Source organism: Carcharodon carcharias, chromosome 20, assembly GCF_017639515.1.
Source record: "Carcharodon carcharias isolate sCarCar2 chromosome 20, sCarCar2.pri, whole genome shotgun sequence".
NCBI classification, from domain to species: domain Eukaryota; kingdom Metazoa; phylum Chordata; class Chondrichthyes; order Lamniformes; family Lamnidae; genus Carcharodon; species Carcharodon carcharias.
The window spans coordinates 76,173,569-76,195,898 of NC_054486.1; the positions used below are offsets into that span (position 1 = coordinate 76,173,569).

The following is a 22,330-nucleotide window of genomic DNA, read 5'->3' on the forward strand; positions in this document are numbered from 1 at the left end:
TATTGTAGGTCTTGTGGCACAATGGTAACGTTCCCCCCTCTGGGCCAGAAGTTTTGGGTTCAAGTCCTATTTCAGAACTTAATGGCCATAGAAGGTGCGTTCATAACGTGGCCAAACAGGTTGATTGTCAGCCTGCAAATCCTCCCAATGCACCTAATGACAAGTGGTAAGAGCGGGAGAGTTTCCTGGTCAGCCATAGTGCCTATGACAAATTACTGCAGTATTTTCAAACAGAATCATGGACTAATCCAGTGAAAGCCCATGGTCGCCAAACCCCTCTTAGGGCGTAGTATCTGAAGGAGGATAGTCACTGTTGTAATGTAGGAAATGTGGCAGTTAATTTGCACTTGGCAAAGTCCCACACTCAGCAAGGTGATAATGAACTGATAATCTGTTTTTTTTTGTGATGCTGGTTAGGAAGATAAATATTGGCCAGGATATCGGGAATAACTTCCCTGCTCATCTTCGAAATAGATCCACCTAAGCAGGCAGGTGTAGCCTTGGTTTAATGTCACATCTGAAAGATGGCACTTCCAACATTATAGCGCTCCCTCAGTTCTACAAATGACTGTCAGCCTTGATTTTTGTGCTCAAGCCCTGGGGTGGGCCTTGAACCCGAAACATTGTGATTCAGAGTCAAGAGTGCTACTAACTGAGCCAAGGCTGACACTTACAATGTTAAAAAAAAATGCCCTCTTCCAGGAATGTTTAAAAGGGTTCACTAATTATGCCTTGACAGGTACAATTGCTTCTTGCACAAGTCCCCACCAAAATAGTGATAAGCTTGCATGGAGACATTTTAATGTAAATTAATTTAATAAATAATACAAGCTACTTGGCATCTCATATACCATATGGGTATTAGAATGTTGATTTTTCCACCAGCAGCTTATCATCCAGCACAATTCAGTTTAAAAAGCTTCATCTACTACTCAGTCCACAATTTGCTGGGCAGTTCAGATCCTGCCTTTGTATCACTTACTTCTTCAAACAAAACTGGAGTGGTTGATTATCTGAGGGAACCTATTCACTTGACCTTAATGGAGTAATGCCTTTTTTGATTCTTGTAAGGGGCAATCCTGCCTGTGAGAGCACATATGTTTAAATGTTCTATAACACTTTGCATTTTTGGGCACACCAGTAAAGTGGTAAAGAGCTGAAGACACAGGCTTGCTGCTCCCTTGCAAACATTCTGGAGTAGATTGACCTTGATAAACTAAGCATCCTATGGTCTAGTGTCTGCACCAATCCACATCATTATACAAACCAAGTTCCCCGAGGACCCCTGAAAATTCCCCCAGTGGCACAGATATCACAGTGGAAATATGATGGAGCCTCAGAACTGGAGTTGCAGGTCCTCTCCCAAAACATGACAGAATTTTATCAACTTTGCTACTAAACCTAAGTCTCCAGAGGCTACTAAAGCCCAGCAATGTCATGTGAATCCATAAACTCTTTCAGATGGAATGGTAGCATAATGATTATGCAACTGGACTAGTAATCCAGAGTAGCTATGTTGCTGGAGCAATAGTCAGAGGTCTGGAGTAATGATTCAGAGAGTTCAATGAGTTCAAATTCCAGTAGTTAGGAACTTAAATTCAATTGATTAAGTAAGTCTGGGATGGAAATTTAATATCTGAAATAACTACCGAATTGTCATAAAAATCCATCTGGTTCACTAAAGGAAATCTGCTGTGCTTAAAGCTGTGACCCATAGCCATTTGGTTGTCTCCTAATTGTCCTCTGAAATGGCCTAGTGAGGCACGCAGTTGTACCGAACTATGATGAGAATAAAACAGGATGGATCACATGGCCTTGACCATGGCATTGGATTTGGACATAATAAAGATGCACCCAGCCCAGTTAATCCTGCATAATCCTCCTCACTAACACCTGGGAACTTTTGCAAAATTGACTGTCCCACAGACTAACCAAGCAACAGCCTGACCAAGTCATACTCATAGAATCAAATCTCACAGCCAATGTCCCAGACCAGTATCCCACCACTACCTGAAGAAGCAGCAAAGGCACAGCATATATTCTGGCTGGGGAACATCGATGTCCATCATCAAGACTGGTCAATTTATTACTGACCGAGCTGCCAGCCTTGAAGTTCATGGCTGCCAGATCAGGCTTGATGCAGGTGGTGGGAAAGCCAACGTGAGAGAAAAACCTACTTAATCTCAGCCTCACTAATCTACCTGTCTCAGGTGCATCTGGCCACAGTATTATCAATGAGAGTGACCATTGTACAGTCCTTGTGGAACCAAAGTCCTGTTTTTCCACGGAGGTTACCCTTCGTCATGTTGTTTGGCATTATCACCATGCTAAATAGGATAGATTCAGAACAGATCTAGTACTTAGGCATCCAGCGAGGCATTGTGGGTCATCACCAGCAGCAGAATTCCATGAGAATCTGCAACCTCATGGTCTGGCACATCCCTCACTATACCATTACCGTCAAACCAAGCAATCAACCCTGGATTAGTGTGGAGTATAGTGAATGCCAGGAGCAACACCAGGTCTATCTGAAAATGAGATTCCCAACCTGGTGGAGCTAAAACACAGGACTTGCATGCATGCTAAACAGAAGCAGCATGCCATATATAAAGAGGTAAGTGATCCTACAATCAATGGATCAGATCAAAGCTCAACAGCCTTGCCACCTTGAGTCATGAATTGTGATGGACAGTTAAACAACTAAAAGCAGGAGGAGGCTCTTTGAACATCCCCATCCTTGATAATGCTGCAGCTGAGAATATGATGGCAAAAGACAAGGATGAAGCATTTGTAATCATTTTCAGCCAGAAGTGCTGATTGAATGATCCATCTCGGCCTGCTCCTGTGGTCCTCACCATCGCAGAAGTCAATTAGCCAATTCAACTCACTTCATGTGACATCAAAACATGACTATGTGCACTGGATACAGCAAAGCCTATGGTACAAAGCAATATCCTGGGTGCAGTGCTGAAGACTTGTGCTGCAGAATTGGACACGCCTCTGCATACAGCCTCAGCCCCAACCCAGCTCCATGGTCGAGTTCGATGACAGCACTGTTCTTTAGCTGAATGTCAACCTGGAAGAAACTGTCAGATCAGATGAACAAAGAGCCATCAAGAACCTGGAGATCAACAAGACACCTGGACTGATGAAATAATTGCAGAGGGTTATGGCACAGCTGATGGTAAATGCTGAGTTGTTCAAATCCCAGAGGGAAACTTGAGACAACTGCCACAACTATTTTTGCAATTTGTATGTTTCAAGTTGCAGGCTTTGAATTCAGTAGTAATAAAACCCTATAGGTTTTTACAAAACTAAATTAAACATTTAATAAGAGAAATTTTTTAATGCACTTATATATGTCTACAAATTACTACTATAATAACTTCTAAATCCCCTAATTAATCTAACTCCCAGTGACACTTCTGTTAAGGCAACAATACGACACATAGATGTTAAAAGATCCAGGCAAAGAAACATGATGTCCAGACCAATCCAATTCAAACTGAGTTTCATTAACTTCAGTTCTTTGCAGACGGCAGCTTCAGGCATAGATGCTGAAGGCGTTTCATACTTGTTAGATCTTAGAATTCCTGCTTTTATGCACAGCCTTCTCTCCTTTATACATATTTTCCCCTTTGAATGCAAATTCCCATTGTTTCACAATGTCTTTGGACTTTACCTCCCTGATCATAAAAATTTATCATTGTACCAATTTTACCAGTAATCTTTGGGAAAAATAAACACACTGTTTCTGAACTTCACCTGGCTAAGTGGCACATTTCACCTCTCCTTTGAAAACAATCTAGCCTAGTTTATTTTAAAATGCAAGTGTCCTTTTACACCTTACATTCTAAACTTCCCCCATGTTTAGCTACTTAACATTTCAAACCTAGCTCATCTAATACATCAAAGCCCTCAGACCAGCTGTCTTTAAGCCAATTAAGTCTCTTTCGCACACACGCACATGCACACACACACATGGACACACACATAGACACAGATGCCACTGTTTTACAATAAATTCCAATAACATTATATCTTTCTAACAAGAGCTATTGAAACATGGCAAGAACACCATTACAACAGAACTCACAGACCTGTTCAACATGATCTGAACTACGATGCTGCCCTGGATGACTGGAGTCAAGGAGTAATTGTCAAGCTACGAAAGAAGGAAAAGCTGAGGGACTAACAACAGGAGAGGCAAAACACTAAGGTCAGTGCCGGATAAGGTCTTCAGCACAGTGCTCCTAACAGATTGAAAGCAGAAGTACAGTACCCTTTGTGAAGAACAGACAGGTTTCTGGGTTGGCAGATCATGCAACAAGCAGATTTTTACACTCAGGAACATCATAGAGCGGAATCTAGAGTATCAGAAGCCAATAGTTATCAACTTCAATGATTTCAAGAAGGCTTTCAATTGTGTTCATTGGCAGTCACTCTGGTATATCGCAAGACAGCATGGCACCCTGTCACGGCATAGTAACATGTTCAAAACCTTATACCATGACTCCAGCTGCTGCGTCAAGACCAACGTGGGCATCATGGATTCCGTCAACATCATTACAGAGTCAATGACAGTGCTGCATACTCTCCCCATTCCTTTTCCTTTAGGTTCTTGATTTTGTCATGAAGAAGGTGATGATGGGTACAGACTTTGGCAGCCCATGGCAGCAACACCACTTGACAGACCTGGATTTTGCAGAAGACATCACCTTGCTGGCTGTAGAATCATGCACACTCCAAGACATGATCACCAGTCTTGAAAGTAGCAACACCAGTGTTGGTGTATGCATCAGCTGTGAGACGATGATGAGTGGACAGCAACAAGGCCCTCCCATCACCATCGGTTATCAAAGATATTAACTACTTCCCCTTCTCTGGGAAGCAACATCTTCGGGGTTGGGGAGGGGGTGCTGGTGGCTGCAGAGATCGATGTCCACAACAAGAATTGGCAAAGCAGCATCGATCTTATTCTTTTATGGGATCTGGATGTCGCTGGCAAGGCCAGCATTTTTTTGTACATCCCTAACTGGCCTTGAACTGAGTGGCTTGCTAGGCCATTTCAGAGGGTAGTTAAAAGTCAACCACATTGTTATGAGTCTGAAGTCACATGTAAGCCAGACCAGATAAGGATGTAGACTCCCTTCTCTAAAGGACATTAGTGGACTGGATGGGTTTTTAGGACAATCACTGATCATTTCATGGTGACCATGAAACAGACTATTTTTCAATTCCAGATTTTATTAATTGAATTTAAATTCCACCAGCTGTTGTGGCAGGATTTGAATCCATCGCCCTAGAGCATTAGCCTGGGGCCATTGCTAGTCCAGTGACAAGACCACTGTGCTACCATCTTCCAGTGGTTCCACATGGTCAGGGCAGCCAACACCATCAACATGGCCATGAAGCTATGACTTTACATGTCCATAGTAGTATCAACTGCAATCTTTGCCAGCAAGAAATGGAATAGAGTAGCAAAGGCGTCACCTAGTTGGATGTCTCACTAGTGCTGCCTAAGTAAAATCCTGGGCATCTGGGGAGGTGATGGCATAGTGGTATTGTCGCTAGACTAGTAATCCAGAGACCCAGGGCAATGTTCTGGAGACCCAGTTCAAATCCTGCCATGCAGATGGTGGAATTTGAATTCAATAAAAATCTGAAATTAAAAGTCAATGAAACCATTGTCAATTGTTGTAAAAACCTACCTGGTTCACTAATGTCCTTTAGGGAAGGAAATCTGCCCTTACCTGGTCTGGCCTACAGAATCACAGCAATGTGGTTGACTCCTAAATGCCCTCTGAACTAGGGCAACTAGGGAGGTAATAAATGCTGGCAAAACTTGCGATGCCCACATCCCATGAACAATTTTTTTTTAAAAAATCACACGAAGAGACAGCATCACTAATGAAAAAGTACTCCAGAGGAATAGTTAGAGGTGCCTGCGGGACATCATGACAGAGAGACAACTGTGGCTGGCAGGACACATTTCACCTCTCAGATGTATGCCCCATCAGAGCGGCATTAGAATGGACACTATCCGAAGGAAGCAGAAGGTGTGGCTGGCCAAAGTAGACCTGGTGAAGCACATTTAAGAAGGACCTACAAGAGCTGGACATGAGAAAAATAGATTTCAATGCACTGGGACCGGTGGAGGAGTCTTGCTGCCCATTGTCCCATATGGGACCAGAAGAACTAAGACTAAGTAAGTTTGAGTACAGCTGCAATATTGGCATCGACCCAATAAGGTGGATAATTGCCCAGGTATGTGCTGCATGTAAAGCACTGTGCTGGGGACATGTTGTTAATGAGAACTGTGTTCAAAGAGTATACTATACTCTTAATTAACTTTCAATCATTAGCAAAATGATGGAAGGGGTCATGTGCTATCAAGTGGCACTTAGTCAACAATAACCTGCTCACCGATGCTCAGTTTGGATCACTCTGTTCCAGATCTTATTACTGCTGTTACAGAGGTGTGTTGATATCAAATATTAAATTTCAATTTCATTTGCTGAACTCACATTTGGAACTTTTTTTAAAAAGGCAGTTTCAACTGTTAAAACAAAGACACAAACTTAAAATGGCTGCCACCACTATATAGCTGCATTCCATTCTGTCAGGCTGGAGATAGAGAGCCTGCAGAAACAGTGGCTACCCCTGGAGCTGTTGATACTTTTCTTCCTAGCAAAATACATGGAAAAATGAGTCATTCGGAAGTGATAGCTTGGACATTAAAAAATTAATCACCTAGGCCATAGCAAAATAGCCAAGGTTTGTCCAGACAATGATGTTCTGTGGAATACCCAATCATCATGGAAAGCGGGGGTCATGTGATTGAATCCAATTTTTTGAAATTTCTTTTATTACGAAATCTTGCCTGCTTTGGAGCAGCCTGGAGAAGGGACATCTGAAAGCAGCATAAAGGCTGCTTGCCTCTTTCTCTCTCTCAACTAAGTTGAACCCTTTTTTTGCTTAAATCATAGTGTGGACAACAGACAGATAAATCCAAAAGAAGACCTCAAATTCCATAGCAGTGTTTTCAAGAGGAAAAACTAAGAACTATAGCTTTAAGAACTACCTCAACCATGAACAACAGCACCAAGGATTTAGAATCAGTGAACTCTTTATCTGTATTTTTAGCACAATAAAATCCAACCCCTTGTTTAAACTCAAGAAAGCTTGTCTGACTAGTTCTTTGCAATCAGCATGTAAATGGTTAAGTAGTGAGACTGAATTGACACATTTATCCTTATAAATTTAAAAAAACCTGAAATGATCAACCAAGGACAGGAAAAAAGAGGGAGTCTTTGCACTTTTTCACTTGGTCATAACCCAACATTGATCCAAACTTGGAGAAAGGAGATAAATATCGGAGTTATGAGTGACTGCCCTTGACATCAAGGCAGCATTTGACCATGTGTGGCTTCATGGAGCTTTAGTAAAAGTGAGGTCAAGAAAAATAGGGGCTGCAGTGTGTACCCACTACAAGATGCACTAAGCAACTCAGCAAAGCTTCTTTAACAGCATCTCTGAAATCCATGACATCCATTATATCAACTGTCTAGAAGTAAAGGATAACTCAGGTAACACAACACCCAGAATTGGAAATAGTGTTGTGGGAATTCCTTCACTTTGTCGACAGCTGTGGTTCAAGAAGGTGGCTGACCACTACCTTTTCAAGTTATGAACAGGCAACATATGCTGGCCTTGCCAACAATGCCTGCCACCCATAAGGGAATTTAACAAATGTTGCGGATGTCTTTCAAAAATTCTGATCACTGCACAGGAAAAATCTTTTATCAGAAAGCTCCTTGTGCCTGGGGTGGAGGGAAATAAATGTTTTTAATATGGCCTATAAATTGTATTTACTATTTTATTCCAGGTAGTGAATGAATACAATGCTGGAATTCAACAAACACTTGACATTCTTTTTCTTCCGGGTGGAAAGGAATTTCTTACCAGCACAGATGCTGTAAGCAGAGACTCAGCAGACCGTACAATCATTGCCTGGGATTTCCAGACTTCTGCAAAAATATCCAATCAAATATTCCATGTAAGCTTAACAGATGTATGTTTTCATTTATGTATTGCGATCGGCTAAATCAAGTATTTTCTGTTAAGTTACACTGCAGAGGTATGTGAAGTTTTAAAAGGTTATAATACTGCAACTGAGCTATTGCCCTATAGTTGCCTAATCAATTGTAGCAACTACTGATTGTACTGCAGTAAAATGTTTCCAATTGAATCTCAGTCTTTTAATGTGACCTGAAATATTACTACATTTAGCTTTTCCAGTACTGCATGGGAAACCACAAGATGCCTTATCAGAAGGCCAATAACCATGAAACAAATATTTAAAGTAATTTCTGGAAGGATTAGAGGAGTTTTTTCATCCAAAGAGCAATGGGCATCTGGAACTCACTGACTGAAGGGGTGGTAAAGCCAGAAACTCTCATCACATTTAAAAAAAAACAGTTGGATATGCAGCTCAAGTGCCGTAACGTACAAAGCTATGGACCATGAGCTAGAAAGAATTAGACCAGACAGCTCTTTCAATTGGCGTCGACATGATGGGCCAAGTGGCCTCTTTCTGAGCCATAAATTTTCCATTTCTCTGTTAGGGCTTGGAAGTAAAGATATTGGCCCAGATTTGCTGCCAAGATAAAGGACAGTTTAATGCGCATACTGTTATTAATGTATAAACCAACCAGCAACTTGTGACACTGAAGAGCTACCCCGTGAATTGTGAATCACAACAAGCTACTGGATGATTTGTGTCACTGCATCATTACCCTTGCCCTCAACATGTTTGAGTGTCAAGAACTTGCTGCACTTGCACAATAAACACTTGCCGCAGAAAGTCAAGGCTAGTACTTAAGAGTGTAAGTACCTTTCTAATATCGAGATTTATGGTCCTGCAATGCCACTCAAACTATCCTGTATAGAAAGGGAATAGTTAAAACTGTGGAGTCTCATTGATGAAAGTCATAAGTTGCTATTAACAAAACTTTTAAAATATAGAACTTGATTTTTTTTCTTACTTTTCTGTTTTTTTTCCTCTAAATCCAATCCATTTTCCCTCTCTCTCTCTTTGTATTTTTGATTTGATTTTAATTCATGCTATTCCCTTCCCTATCCCTCTATTTGTTTCACAATCCTTAACCCTGGTTAGGGAGAGAAACTTGGTCCTGTCATTCATCAAGGTCCCTGATGCTTTATTGCCCTTGTCATGCTGTTAACCCATATTTCCAGCACTTGCAGGGCAAAGATTCTTCAAGCTGAAGGGTGAGGTAAAAGTCTAACGGGGCACACTGAGATGTCCAGCTGCAATAAAATCTAGGCTGATGCTTAACCATGCATCAATTATGCCTAAGTATGGCAACTGCTGAAAGTAATTCATCCATTCTAGCTTTATGCATGGTGAAATGTTAATTATATCTTTGCAGTATTTAATAATAGAAACTGACAGAAAATTATTTTCCATAATGCAGTGCAGCATAACAAGTGCAAATTTGCAAAGCTGAAAAGCACATTTTTGATGTCAGAACATTTCATTAAGAAGGATAAGATGAATGGCACACTATTGTTTAGGAATCAAAATACATTTTTACTGCAATTTTTCAACCTAGACTAAGCTCATTTGCCAGAATGGAAATAGGCCAGTGAGAATTTTGAACAGTGATATGTATTGTATACAAAAGAAATTATGCCAGCCTATTTCTTTGAAAGCAGTTAAATTACAAAGTCCCTGAAGAAAATCGTCTTTAACTATTTATTGGCTAAAACAGTTTGAGGCATTTCTGTTGTGGATCTACACAGAATTTAATAGTTTTTTTTAAACTCCTGTCCCCACCTTAGGAAAGATACACTATCCCGTGCCTGGCTGTTCACCCCAAAGAATCTGTCTTTGTTGCTCAAACCAATGGCAACTATATGGTGCTATTTTCTACGCAGCGACCATACAGGATGAACAAAAGGAAACGATATGAAGGGCATAAGGTACTTTTCAATAGATTATTTTGTTATTAGAGAAAGAATATTAAACAAGAATATGTCCAGCAAATGCCCATCTTTCTCACTTGTCAAAAAAACCAACTAGAGCACCTTCAACAAGTTATTATGATGAGATGAACAGTTAGGATTTAACGGATCATTTGCCAGGTACGTAGCGTAAAAATTATTTATAAAGCAGCTTTTCCATCTTACAGATCTTAGAAAAATAGAAAATAAGAGCAGGAGAAGGTAATTTGGCCCTTCGAACCTGCTCTGCCATTCAATATGATCATGGCTGATCCTCTACCTCAACGCTGTGGTCCTGCACTCCCCCCATACCTCTTGAAACATTCCTTCAAGTATTTCAAAGGACATGGATAAATGTTAAATGAATACTTTGTATCTGTCTTCACAGTAGAAGGCACAAAAAATCCTGGAGGTATTGGGAAACGGAGGATCTAGTAAAAATGAGAAATTTAAAGATATTAATAAAGAAATGGTACTGGAGAAATTAATGGGATTAAAAGCTGATAGATCCCCAAAATCCCCTGGACCTGATAGCCCACACCCAAAGGTTTAAAAAGAGGTGGTCACATAAATAGTGGATGCATTGGTTTTGACCTTCCAGAATCCCCTAGGTTCTATAATAGTCCCAGCGGATTGGAAGGTAACAAATGTAACCTAGCATAAAATGAGGGAGACAGAAATGAGGAACTCTGCACCTGTTAGCCTGACATCAATGGTAGTAGGCAAAGTGCTACAATCTATTATTAGGGACGTGATAAGTAGTCTGTTTGCCCAATCATATTATGATTTTCAGAACATGGATTTCTGAAAGGGAAATCATGTTTGTCAAGTCTGAGGATGAAACTAGCAGGGTAGATAAGGAGGTACCAATGGATATAGTGTATTTGGTTTTTCAAAATGCAATCTTTAAGGTGCTGCACAAGAGCGTATTACACAAAATTGTGGCTCATGGGATTTGGGGTAATATATTAGCATGGATTGAGGATTGGTTAACAGACAGAAAACAGCAAGTGGGAATAAGTGAGTCATTTTTGGGTTGTCAGACTGTAACTAGTGGGGAACCACAAGGATCAGTACCTAGGCCTCAGTTAATTACAATCTATATAAATGTCTTAGATGAGAGAACCAGAGTAATGTCTCCAAGTTTGTTGATGATACCAAGTTAGGTTGGAAAGTAATCTATGGGGAGGACACTAAGAGGCTGCTAAAGGATTTAGACAGGTTAAATGAGTGGGCAGGAATGCAGGAAATGGAATATAATGTGGAGAGGTGTGAAGTTATCCACTTTCGTAGGTAAGCTAGAAAAACAGAATATTTTTAAGCAGTGAGAGACTTGAAAATGGTGGTACTACAGGGATGAGGGTTCTTTTACATGAATGAAAAATTTAACATGCATGTACAGCGCACGAATAGAATAGCAAATGGTATGTAGCTTTTGTTACAAAGAAATTACGTACTGTACAAGAAAATAAATGTTTTGTTGCAAGTGAACGGTTTTTATCTCCACCTAAGGAAGGTTATACTTGCCTTAAAGGAAGTGCAGCGGTTATTCATCTGACTGATTCCTGAGATAAGGATATTGTACAATACGGAGAGATTTGGTGGACTAGGACTATATCTCTGGAGTTTGGAAGAATGAGAGGTGATCATATTGAAACATACAAAATCTTTAAGGGCTTGAAAGGGTAGATGCTAGGAAAATGTTTTCTTTGGCTGGGGACTCTAGAATAAGGGGTGACATCTCAAATAAGGGATTAGTTATTTAGGACTGAGATGAGGAGAAATTTCTTCACTCAAAGGGTTGTGAATCTTTGGAATTCATTACCCCAGTAAGCTGTGGATGCTCAGTTATTGAATATGTTAAAGTTAGAGATTGATAGATTTTTGGTATTAGGGGAATCAAAGGATATGGGGATGGCACTGAAAGATGTAGCTGAGGTAGAAAATCAGCTGTGATTTATTAAATTCCAGAGCAGGCTCAAGAGGCATAATGGACTATCCCTGCTCCTATTTCTTATGTTCTGAAATAATTTCTTGCACTTTACTGTGAATATAATTTAGCTTCATGTAACAGAATTAAATTATTGGAAATGAGCACAACTGACAGTTTTATCTCATTCAGATTTTATCACCTATTTTGTTAAAGTTAGGTATTTTCTCCTATATTCTTGTTAGAACGTTTGGTGCAATGTATATTCATCAGTACTTTCTGAAACTGTTCTGCCAGACATAATTCCTTATGGTTTTCTGTCTTTTGTTCTGACGAAGCAGTGGCCTGGGAAGGAGAAGAGGGAACATTCAAATATCCTCTGATATTTCTACATTTTTTATATGGACCACTCCTTATTTCGAAAGCATGTGCCTTAGGTCATTTGATAGAACACAGAAAACAACAATTATTTTTCCAGAACTAGTCTCTTTCACAGTTTGACCAGTGAAAACAGATTAGTTGTTTCTGTGCTTGTAATTGTTTGTTGGAATGTTGCAGTGAATAGTGATGAACTTGTTGATACAATTTGGGCTTAGAGTTTTTGTCTGACGATATTGTTTTTCTTTTCATTTGAATTGTTAGGCCATTGGAAGTAATAGTATTTCTATTTGATCTTTATTGGGAATATAGACCTTTAGTCTGGCAGAACTCATACCCAAATACCATCCTACTTTCAAAAAAAATCCTGCTATCTCACCCAGGCATAGCCATGCCTCCCCTCAGCGACACACTTGAGACAAAATTATTCTGGGAGATTATTAGAACATCCTATATCCTATTACTTATGTTGCATAATAGATCCAAGGTCCATGACACTGATGGTCCACGCATACTTTTTGTTAAGAGCAGTTAAGGACTAATTGCACTTTATTTGCTTGGATATGAGACAAGGAATTTAGGTCACTGGGGTTGAAAGGAGGATGGACATCTCATATAGAGATCTACGTCTGTCTGTTCTTAGTATCTCATTTCCACATTGATGTTTTATTCTTCCATCTCTTGCTTAACCTATATGCCTTGCATTTTCTGTGGTATAGATATAACATATTAACCATAATAATGTTTCAGCAAAGTTTATGTGCCACTGAGACACTAAGGTCCGGATTTTCTGTGCCCACCGGTGTCTGGCATGTTCAGTGACATGAGTGGACAATGTGGTGATGGCGTGAAACCAGTTCGCAATCGCCCTCGCAGCCCGCCAATGTCGGGCTGTGTTTCCTGCCATCGGACGTTGGGAAGCTCATTGTAATACATCTGCATATTATTATTAGGCCAGTCCACCGGAATCATCCCCCCAACCCCCATGCTGGATTTTCCGTCCGTCCACATTGGTGGGAAAGCACGCTGACGTGTTTCACAACGGCACGTAAAAGGCCTGCACTTGGCGGGCTGCACTTTGAGGGGAACTCGGAGGTAAGTGCACAACAATGTTGTATAGCTGGTCACCAGTTAAACCTCAAGCTTGAGGAGCATTGTGGGGGTATGCAAGGGCAGCCCTGTCCTTGAGGCAATGTGGGTTGGGGGGAGCAAGGGCAACCCCGCCGTTGATTATAACGCAGAAGTGTTTGTGGTGGGGCGGAGTAGGGTAGATGAAGGAAGCGGCCACGCACTATGGAAACCTGTATAAAGTGGCCATTCCTCTGCACCTGAGACAGTTCAGGTGCAACTACATTGATATAATTGGAGTTGGGCTTCTAGCTTATCTGCCCACTCAAGCAATGCAGAGGCATCAAAGTGCCACCAAGTGCTCCAGAGCTTTTCAACCCTCAGGCACAGACTGTAAACTAATGAGTGTTTAAGTGGACTGCAGAACAGTTGGACGACTGCACACACTGTGTGATCTCCTTGCTAAAGCTGGCCATGGAGCAATCATTGCTGGAGGCACTCATAGCCCCTTGCGTTGTCAGCATCCCATTTTGGACCAGTCTCTCCCATGGTTCAAGCTAACAGTGCAGCCGTGCAGCGCGGGTTTGGAGTATATCCACGCCTGAGCTGAGAGCACAGCATGCAGTGCAATTTGTCAAAGTTGCTGCCAATCGGTTGGGTGGAGTGGGGCAGAGGTGGGTGGGGCTTCAGGCAGCCATGCACTGGACTAATCTCTCACCATCAAAGTGATGGCCAGCACTCTCCGCGATGTGTTAAGGGGCCTTCATACTTAACAGGACAGGTTCTTTGTACATCAAAGCTAACCACGTGCCTCTCTTTCATCCTGCAGGAGGAGTACATCAGGATCATGGAGCCTGGAGAACAAGCTGTATGCCTGATGGTCTACAGAGAGCGAAGACAACGGAGGAGAGGGTGACTGAGGCTCCTGGCTGCGCAGAGGCAGGAGTAGCAAGCTCTGTAAAAAGGGGCAGCTGGGGCTCCCACATATGTACTGAAGAGGAAGAGTGAGCCGTTGCAGGTCGGTGCCTAGTGATACCCAGGGTCAATAGACGCCGCCTTTCATTTCTGTAGATGACTGAGAACCAGTGTCACCGAGCACTGCGCATATCTAGGGGACCAGTCAGTCACAGACCCTTCTTAAAGGTGCTAAGAGCACACAGAGAATGCTAGGACTCTGTGGCGCCTGCCCACTACATTCTGGCAGCAATGACGTGCACCGTTGAGGTACAGGCATCAGTAATGCGTCCAGCAGTTGTGAGGCCATACCATCACTTTGGTCTGAAGGTTGCACAGAGCACAGGGAAGAGGCCCTGGTTTGCAACACCTGACTTTATCTTGTGCAGAAAGGTTTCACATCTGTGACACGAACACTGCTCATCAGAACAAGGAGCCATAGACAGGGAGACATTCTTGAGAGTTTATTGACAATAGTGAATAGTATGTACAAGTGATTAACACCCGTGCCCAGGCTGTGCAACTAATTCTTCTTAACTTTCCTAACCCTGCTGCTATGTTTTGGTGCTCCCTGGACATCCACAGCGGAGGTGAAGGCAGCCTGCTGACAGCATTGCCCTAACTGTGATGAACTTGGTGGGGGTCTTCTGGAGGGCCGAGACTTAGAGGGTCCTGGCCTGTTTTTGGGGTCCTGTTGTGTGGCAGTGGCACCCTTCTCAGCCTGTGGGGCTAGAGCTGCTGAGGTCACAGGAAGGGGGGATTCAGATGGGCTGGAGACTCCCGGAGTCACCTGGATGGATGGCACTGGGGTGTGCGCTTGCTGATCCTCCCTGTGGGTGCCCCAGAGCCCCAAGCTGACAATTGAGGAGAAGGGGTAGCTGGAGTGAGATCAAGCTGCCTAGCACCCCACTCGCGTACATACTGTTGGAGGCCAAATATCGCATCAGTGATGAAGTTGAGCTCGTGCAGCGGTGCAGGACCAATGTCCTGGATCAAGGTCTCCATGGCGGCCACCATCCTACCAGTGTTGGCCTCGGTGCATTGGCATGCAAACGCTATCACCTCAGAGTGAAGGTGGACGAATTCCTCCATCATACTTTGCAATCTGAGGAGTGCAGCGGACATCCCTTCCTGATGTTCCTGAGCTTGCCTTTGCAGTTGCAGCAACTCAGTGCCAAAATTGAGAGAGCTGTCTCATAGACTAGTCAAGCAACAGCTTAACATAGTCACCCTCACAGAATCAAATCTCACAGACAATGTCCTAGACACCACCATCCCTGGGTATGTCCTGAACCACCGGCAGGACAGACCCAGCAGAGGTGGCGGCACAGTGGCATACAGTCAAGAGGAAGTTACTGTGGGACTCCTCAACGTCGACTCCGGATCCCATGAAGTCTCATGGCATCAGGTCAAATATGGGCAATGAAACCTCCTGCTGATTACCACGTACAGCACTCCCTCAGCTGATGAATCAGTGCTCCTCCATGTTGAACACCACTTGGAGGAAGCACTGAGGGTGGCACGGGCACAGAATGTACTCTGGGTGGGGGAACTTCAATGCCCATCACCAAGAATGGCTTGGTAGCACCACTACTGAATGAGCTGACTGAGTCCTGCTAGACTGGGTCTATGGCAGCTGGTGAGGGAACCAACAAGAGGGAAAAACATACTTGACCTCATCTTCACCAACCTGCCTGCCGCTGATGCACCTATCCATGACAGTGTAGTAGGAGTAAACAGATGGTGTAGGAGGGAGGGTTTCCGATATCTGGATCGTTGGGATCTCTTCCGGGGCAGGTAGGCAGGGAAAGGGTAGGCCCACTCAGGTGGGAATCTGTATGTGGAGCCAGAAGAAACAGGAGAGATACTAAATGAGTACTTCTCATCAGTATTCACCAAAGAAAAGGACTTAGCGGTCGATTTGTCTAAGGAAGAGTGTGTAGATAGCCTGGATCATGTTAAGATCAAAAAAGAGGAGGTGTTAGGCGTCTTGAAGAATATTAATTAATATCTCTGCTGATTGGAGTTAGGCCTAGCACAAAGGAAGATGGTTGTGGTTGTTGGAGGCCAATCATCTCAGCTCCAGGACATCACTGAAGAAGTTCCTCAGGGTAGTGTCCTCAGCCCAACCATCTTCAGCTGCTTTATCAATGACCTTCCTTCATGAGGTTGGAAGTAGGGACATTTGCTGATGATTGCACAATGTTCAGCACCATTCTTGACTCCTCAGACACTGAAGCTGTCCATGTCCAAATGCAGCAAGATCTGGACCATATCCAGGCTTGTGCTGACAAGTGGCAAGTAACTTTCGCACCACACAAGTGTCAGGCAATGACCATCTCCAACAAGAGAGAATCCATCCGTTGTCCCTTGATGTTCAATGGCATTACCATCACTGAATCCCCCACTATCAACATCCTAGGGGTTATCATTAACCAGAAACTGAACTGGACTAGCCATATAAATACTGTGGCTACAAGAGCAGGTCAGAGGCTAGGAATAGTGTGACGAGTAACTCACCTCCTGACTCTCCAAAGCATGCCTACCATCTACAAGGCACAAGTGAAGAGTGTGATGGAATACTCCCCAGTTGCCTGGATGAGTGCAGCTCCAACAACACCCAAGAAGCTTGACACCAACCAGGACAAAGCAACCCACTTGATTGGCACCACATCCACAAACCTGCACTCCCCCACCACCGATGCACAATAGCAGCAGTGTGTACCATCTACAAGAAGCACTGCAGGAATTCCCCAAGGCTCCTTAGACAGCACCTTCCAAACCCATTACTAATACCATCTAGAAGGACAAGAACAGCAAATGGATGGGAACACCACCACCTGGCAGTTCCTCTCAAAGCCACTCACCATCCTGACTTGGAAATATCCCTTCACATTGCTGGGCCAAAATCCTGGAATTCCCTTCCTAACAGCACTGTCACTGTACCTACACCACATGGACTGCAGTGGCTCAAGAAGGTAGCTCACAACCACCTTCTCTAGGGCAACTAGGAATGGGCAATAAATGATGGTCCAGTCAGCGAAGCCCATATCCCATAAATGAATAAAAATAAACTGTGATGTGACCGAGTCCACTCATCATCTGACTCGGACTCAACAAATTTATGGCTTCCAGCAGTTCTCCGAGTGCCGGACATCAGGGAAGATCCTGCTGCCGCCTGCTGTGGATCAGACAGTGTGATGTGCTCACCTGATTGTGATCCTGAGGCTATTCTAAAGCTAGATCCCACTGACATTTGTGTCTCTGCGCTGGTGGAGGGTGTGGGTTAGTGCTGTGACAGGACTTCAGGGAGGGTGCCTCCAGATTCCTCGAGTTTTCCTCGGGGCTTGATTGGAGACCCTGGGTCATGGACTCGACAGCTGTTTCCCAGGTGTACTTGTGAAAGCAGGGAGAGATGATTAGTGTATGGCAGTGACCTGTGAAACAGGACACATCAGTCACAGCATGGTTGTCTGATGGATGTTGCTCTACTGGACCCTCACTTGGTAGAGCACTGCCGACCTCACCGTCAGGAGCGATCCAGATCCTCGCCGGCTGGCTGGATGGCTCTGTTTTCAAAGTCCATGAAGACCTTGATTTCAGGCATTCCCCCACCAGTCAGCGACCTCTCCCTCTTGTGTGCCAGCTTGTCCTGCATAAATAGAGCTGGAGAACTGCAAGCAGGAGGCCTGCCTAGCCAGATGATAAATATGCCTGGCATGTGTGGGTGGTGAGTGGTCCAGTGGACGGGATGAGGACAATGATGGTGATTGTGAGAAAGCAAATGGTGATGTCCCCTGAACCGGCAGTGAGTGAGGGCCCTGTGTACGTGTGAAGGATTTGTGAATGTGAGAGTTGAGTGATGAGAAGAGTGACTCACCCTGACGGAACGGATGAGATCATTCATCCTCTTATGGCATTGGGTGGCTGTCTTCTTTTGAAGGGCGTTGGCGCTGACCACCGCTGCCACCACCTCCCAAGCCTAGTTGGTCATGCCACTGCCCATCCTGCGGCCAGAGCAGGGATAGAGGACATCCCAGTGGGACTCCACATCATCCAAAAGGCATTCCAGTGATGCGTTACTGAACCTGGGGGCTGCAGTCTTTTTGCCTTTAGTGGACATTTTCTCTGCAGCAGTCGTGGGCTGGAAGCACTGAGATGTGTGTGTGCACCTGGACTTTAAACACAGTGCCCGGCATGATGAAGCGGCAAGGTGAATGACAGCCCATCCACCATAGAAATGGCGTGTTTCCCGAAAATGCATAAATAATGTGGCAGGTTTGGGACGACATGGCATGAAAACCCACCATCGCAGTCGGCCGCTACCGCAATTAGTGTAAACCTGGGATGATTCCACCCTAAATAGTAACATTATTAACGATCTGTGTGAACAGTTTGACTTTTGAATGTAACATGTTGTAAAACAACTTGAAATCACAAGCATATATATTGGAGTGTATTGTAACAATATTAATTCTGTTTTACTCCTGGTAGTTATATCGAGCAGCAAGCAGATATTCAAATATGAATAAGATAAATTGGGGGGATGGAAGCTGCACATGGCATTTTTTTTTTGTATTTATGATGGAAACATATTTATTTTAATGCATTATTTGATTTGTTAGATCTGAAACAGTTGTGCTGCAGTCAGCACCCCATGCATTAATAGTCTTTGTCATTTGCTCTAAATATCTAGACCGATCATTTCAGCTTATTATTTGAGTGAACACTTAGGGCAGCATCGATTGGATAATTTGTTCTAATGGAACCAGTATTTCTGGACTGCTAGGATGAAAGGTTATTGAGCATTTAATTCTCCCATATCATTTTAACTTAATTAATATTAGTTTGAAATATGTGCTTGGAAGATCAATTTATTCAAAATTTGGTCTATACTTGGCTGAATATTGGATTCTGGAGTTGGTTTATAGCCAGTTAATGATCAAATGTCAAAGATACAACTCAAGTCAAGTAGTGGAGCCATAGAGAAGTTAAAAAAACAAAGTAGGATAGCATAAAGAAGTAATTATAGAAGTGTATTAGTATCTGGGCCCACAGAGCTTCAGCAGAATCTCTTTTCTAGATTTGTAATGCTTTGTCTTTGATACCCATATTATTCCTGTGGTTTCTATATTTTATATCTCTTTGTTTATATAGATTTTTTTGTATGTTTCCCTTTCACTTTCTGTCTTGCTCACTTCTTCATTTCTCTATCATTTCCCTTTCCTTCCCTTTGCTTCTTGCTGCAGTGCATATACATGTGCATACCTATCAACCTTTCCATGAAAATTTGTACACCCACATTTATAATGGGAACTGCCTGTGTATTTGATAGTCGCTCCTAGTGAATCCCTTGGTACGTTTCTATTATATAAAAGGTACTATAAAAATGCAAATTGTTACACTCTTTCTTGCTGGAATTGGCCTGACACCTGTGTGGTGCAAATGTTACTTATCAGCAGAAGCCTAGATGCTGCCTTTTTCTTGTTGCATGCGAGCATGAACTGCTTCATTATTTATGGAATTGTGAATGGAGTTGAACACTCTAATGATCAATAAACAGCCTAATTTCTGCTTCATGATGGGGAGAAGAACATTGATGAAGCAGCTAAAGATGGGTTCTGGGGATTGAACCATTTCACCTACTTATAGAGCTTGAGCTTCCAAACTTTTTGTTTTTCTAAATAGACCCCTTGTCACAGATAAAGATTTAACAACTTAAATATTCATATTTGGTTTTGCATATTGCAGAACTCCAATAAAATATAAACATTTGCTCCAATATGTAGCACTAATAGAAAAACATATGCAATGACAGGGCTTCGTTAACCATCATCAACATGTTTGGTAAATTAATTTCTCTGTATTTTACAGGTGGAAGGATATGCAGTGGGCTGTGAATTTTCACCCGACGGGACTCTCATTGCCACAGGAAGTGCTGATGGGACAGTCTATTTTTACAACTATCTGAATTCAAAACTAATTCATACTTTGCCTGCCCATGAGCAGGCCTGTATTAATGTCTCATTTCACCCTGTACACCCCTCTATTATTGCAACTTGTGATTGGAGTGGAGAAATCAAAGTGTGGCAATGATGGCCTGTAAGTGGGAGCTTACTTGAGCTATAAGTGTACATTATTGTTCGTTATTCTATCCCTTAATTATAAAAGAAATCACATTTGCCCAGAAAATTATCAAAATGCAGAATTAATTTCCCTTTATGCACTGATTAATTCAGCAATGCATATTAGGTTTATTATCAGGTATAATATGAAGACCAAGCCAGGCTAAAGAACCAGCATTCTAAGATTAGTGGTTAAGAAGGATTGACGCCAATATATCCATACTCTTGCAGTGCAGGTAAGACTTAGGTGTAATGAATACCTCCATTATCCTGTAGTTTTAAATAATGGTCACGATGAAGAGAATCAATACCACTTAATGATCATTTTATGCATTAAAAAACGCTGAAGCAGTGAAACAAGCTAACACTTCAACAGATTGCGATATTAAGCAAGTTGTCCGAGTTGTGTACATTTGATTTTAGTAGTGGAGCCTTCACTACAGAAGTTGGAAACCTACAATCGCAACTATAACTTCAAAAGACTGATGCCACATGTATTTATAGCTTTCAACATACAATATCATTGTTGATGTGAAAATAGACAGCAATTTACCATGACTGTCACCATGTGTCAGTAGATGACACTGATCCATTAACTGTATATTGGTGAATCTACTTCTATGCTATTTTTGTTAACTTGCTCAACAATTTCTGGAAACATTAGCCAGATCTCTATGGCCTTCAACTAACTGAACGGAAGTGTCAATAAAGGAACCACGTGCTTGCAGGGCTGATCAGTAATTAAGACAGCCAGATACAAAGGCAAGCCTTGTTCTGTGCAATATAAAAAAGGAGATTGTTGAACCTGACAGTATAAAATTCTGTCTTCATAAAATTGAATAAATTATGAATTATTTGATTTAAAGAAAGAAATTAAAGTTTATTTTACTTCAAAATTTCCATTCCTTCTTTAATATTTGGGTGTATTAACCACATGTTAACCAGCTGTTTCCTTTTATTACTATTTAGTTTCTTGACCCATGAATTTCTTTCTACATTTTTCAGAAATGTCTTTGCATTATGGAGTACATTCAAAAATAATATCCTATTGTAAATTATGGGATCAATTTAAGGTCAATGTCAGTTTAGTTCAATCATTTTAAAATAATACTGCCTGTAATTGGAAAAGCCTTATGATTTGGTCCATTCAGTACATTAAAACAATGATTTGTCATGGCACAGGAACTTTTTAATTAATTAAATTTGGTATAATTTCTATAAAGGATATGTGGAAATGACAGGAATAGAGATAAGTGGATAGTATTTTAGTGTGCCAGCGCAGGCACAATGGATAAAACTGCTTTCTTTTGTGCTGTAAAATTCTGATTTTATGATTTAAAAAAAACTATTTGAATATGGTATATTTGGGGAGAAAATGATAAAACAAAGTAAGTACATCCATGGAAAGTTATCTCAAATGTTAAAAGTAAAGGCCTGCTTCAAATAAATTTTTTATAATCTGGGAGATGGACTCTCTGGGAAAAGTAGGAGAATCTAACTATTACTGTCCTGTACATTTGCAGCAAATTATATTAGTACATTTGAAACCTCTATGCAGGCTGTGATTGCGATTTGAATCACCATTAACTGAGATCACCAACAGTTGGCATTTGTAAATGGTTATCTGGAATTTTTTTCATAATTCTGGTTTGCAAGAATTATTTAAAATATTAACCGAATATGCTGGATACACCCAGTGGGTCAGGCATCATGAGGAGAGAAACAGTTAACATTTCAGGTCAATGACCCTTTATCAAGTCACAAGAATAGACCTGAAATTGTGTTTGAAGGAATTCTCCCCAATAAAAATTGAAAAGTAGTAGCCTAAATACTCAGATTAAAAATTTTG

General features: G+C 41.9%; 1 protein-coding gene across 2 annotated transcripts in view; it reads left to right on the top strand.

Moving 5' to 3' along the window:
• Positions 1-21,377, top strand: part of wdr25 (WD repeat domain 25) — a 93,774-nt gene extending 72,397 nt beyond the window's left edge. The window contains exons 4-7 of one of the 2 annotated variants that reach the window (XR_005946275.1): positions 7,889-8,059; positions 9,865-10,005; positions 14,232-14,420; positions 20,231-20,406. Coding sequence is in view for 1 of the 2 variants with exons in the window: in XM_041214390.1 (XP_041070324.1) it covers positions 7,889-8,059; positions 9,865-10,005; positions 20,231-20,452 (534 nt within the window). In the remaining variant the exon portion in view is untranslated. Of the gene's footprint in view, positions 1-7,888; positions 8,060-9,864; positions 10,006-14,231; positions 14,421-20,230 lie in introns of both variants that reach the window. The other variant, XM_041214390.1, reaches the window with a different exon arrangement.
• Positions 21,378-22,330: the final 953 nt, after the last annotated feature.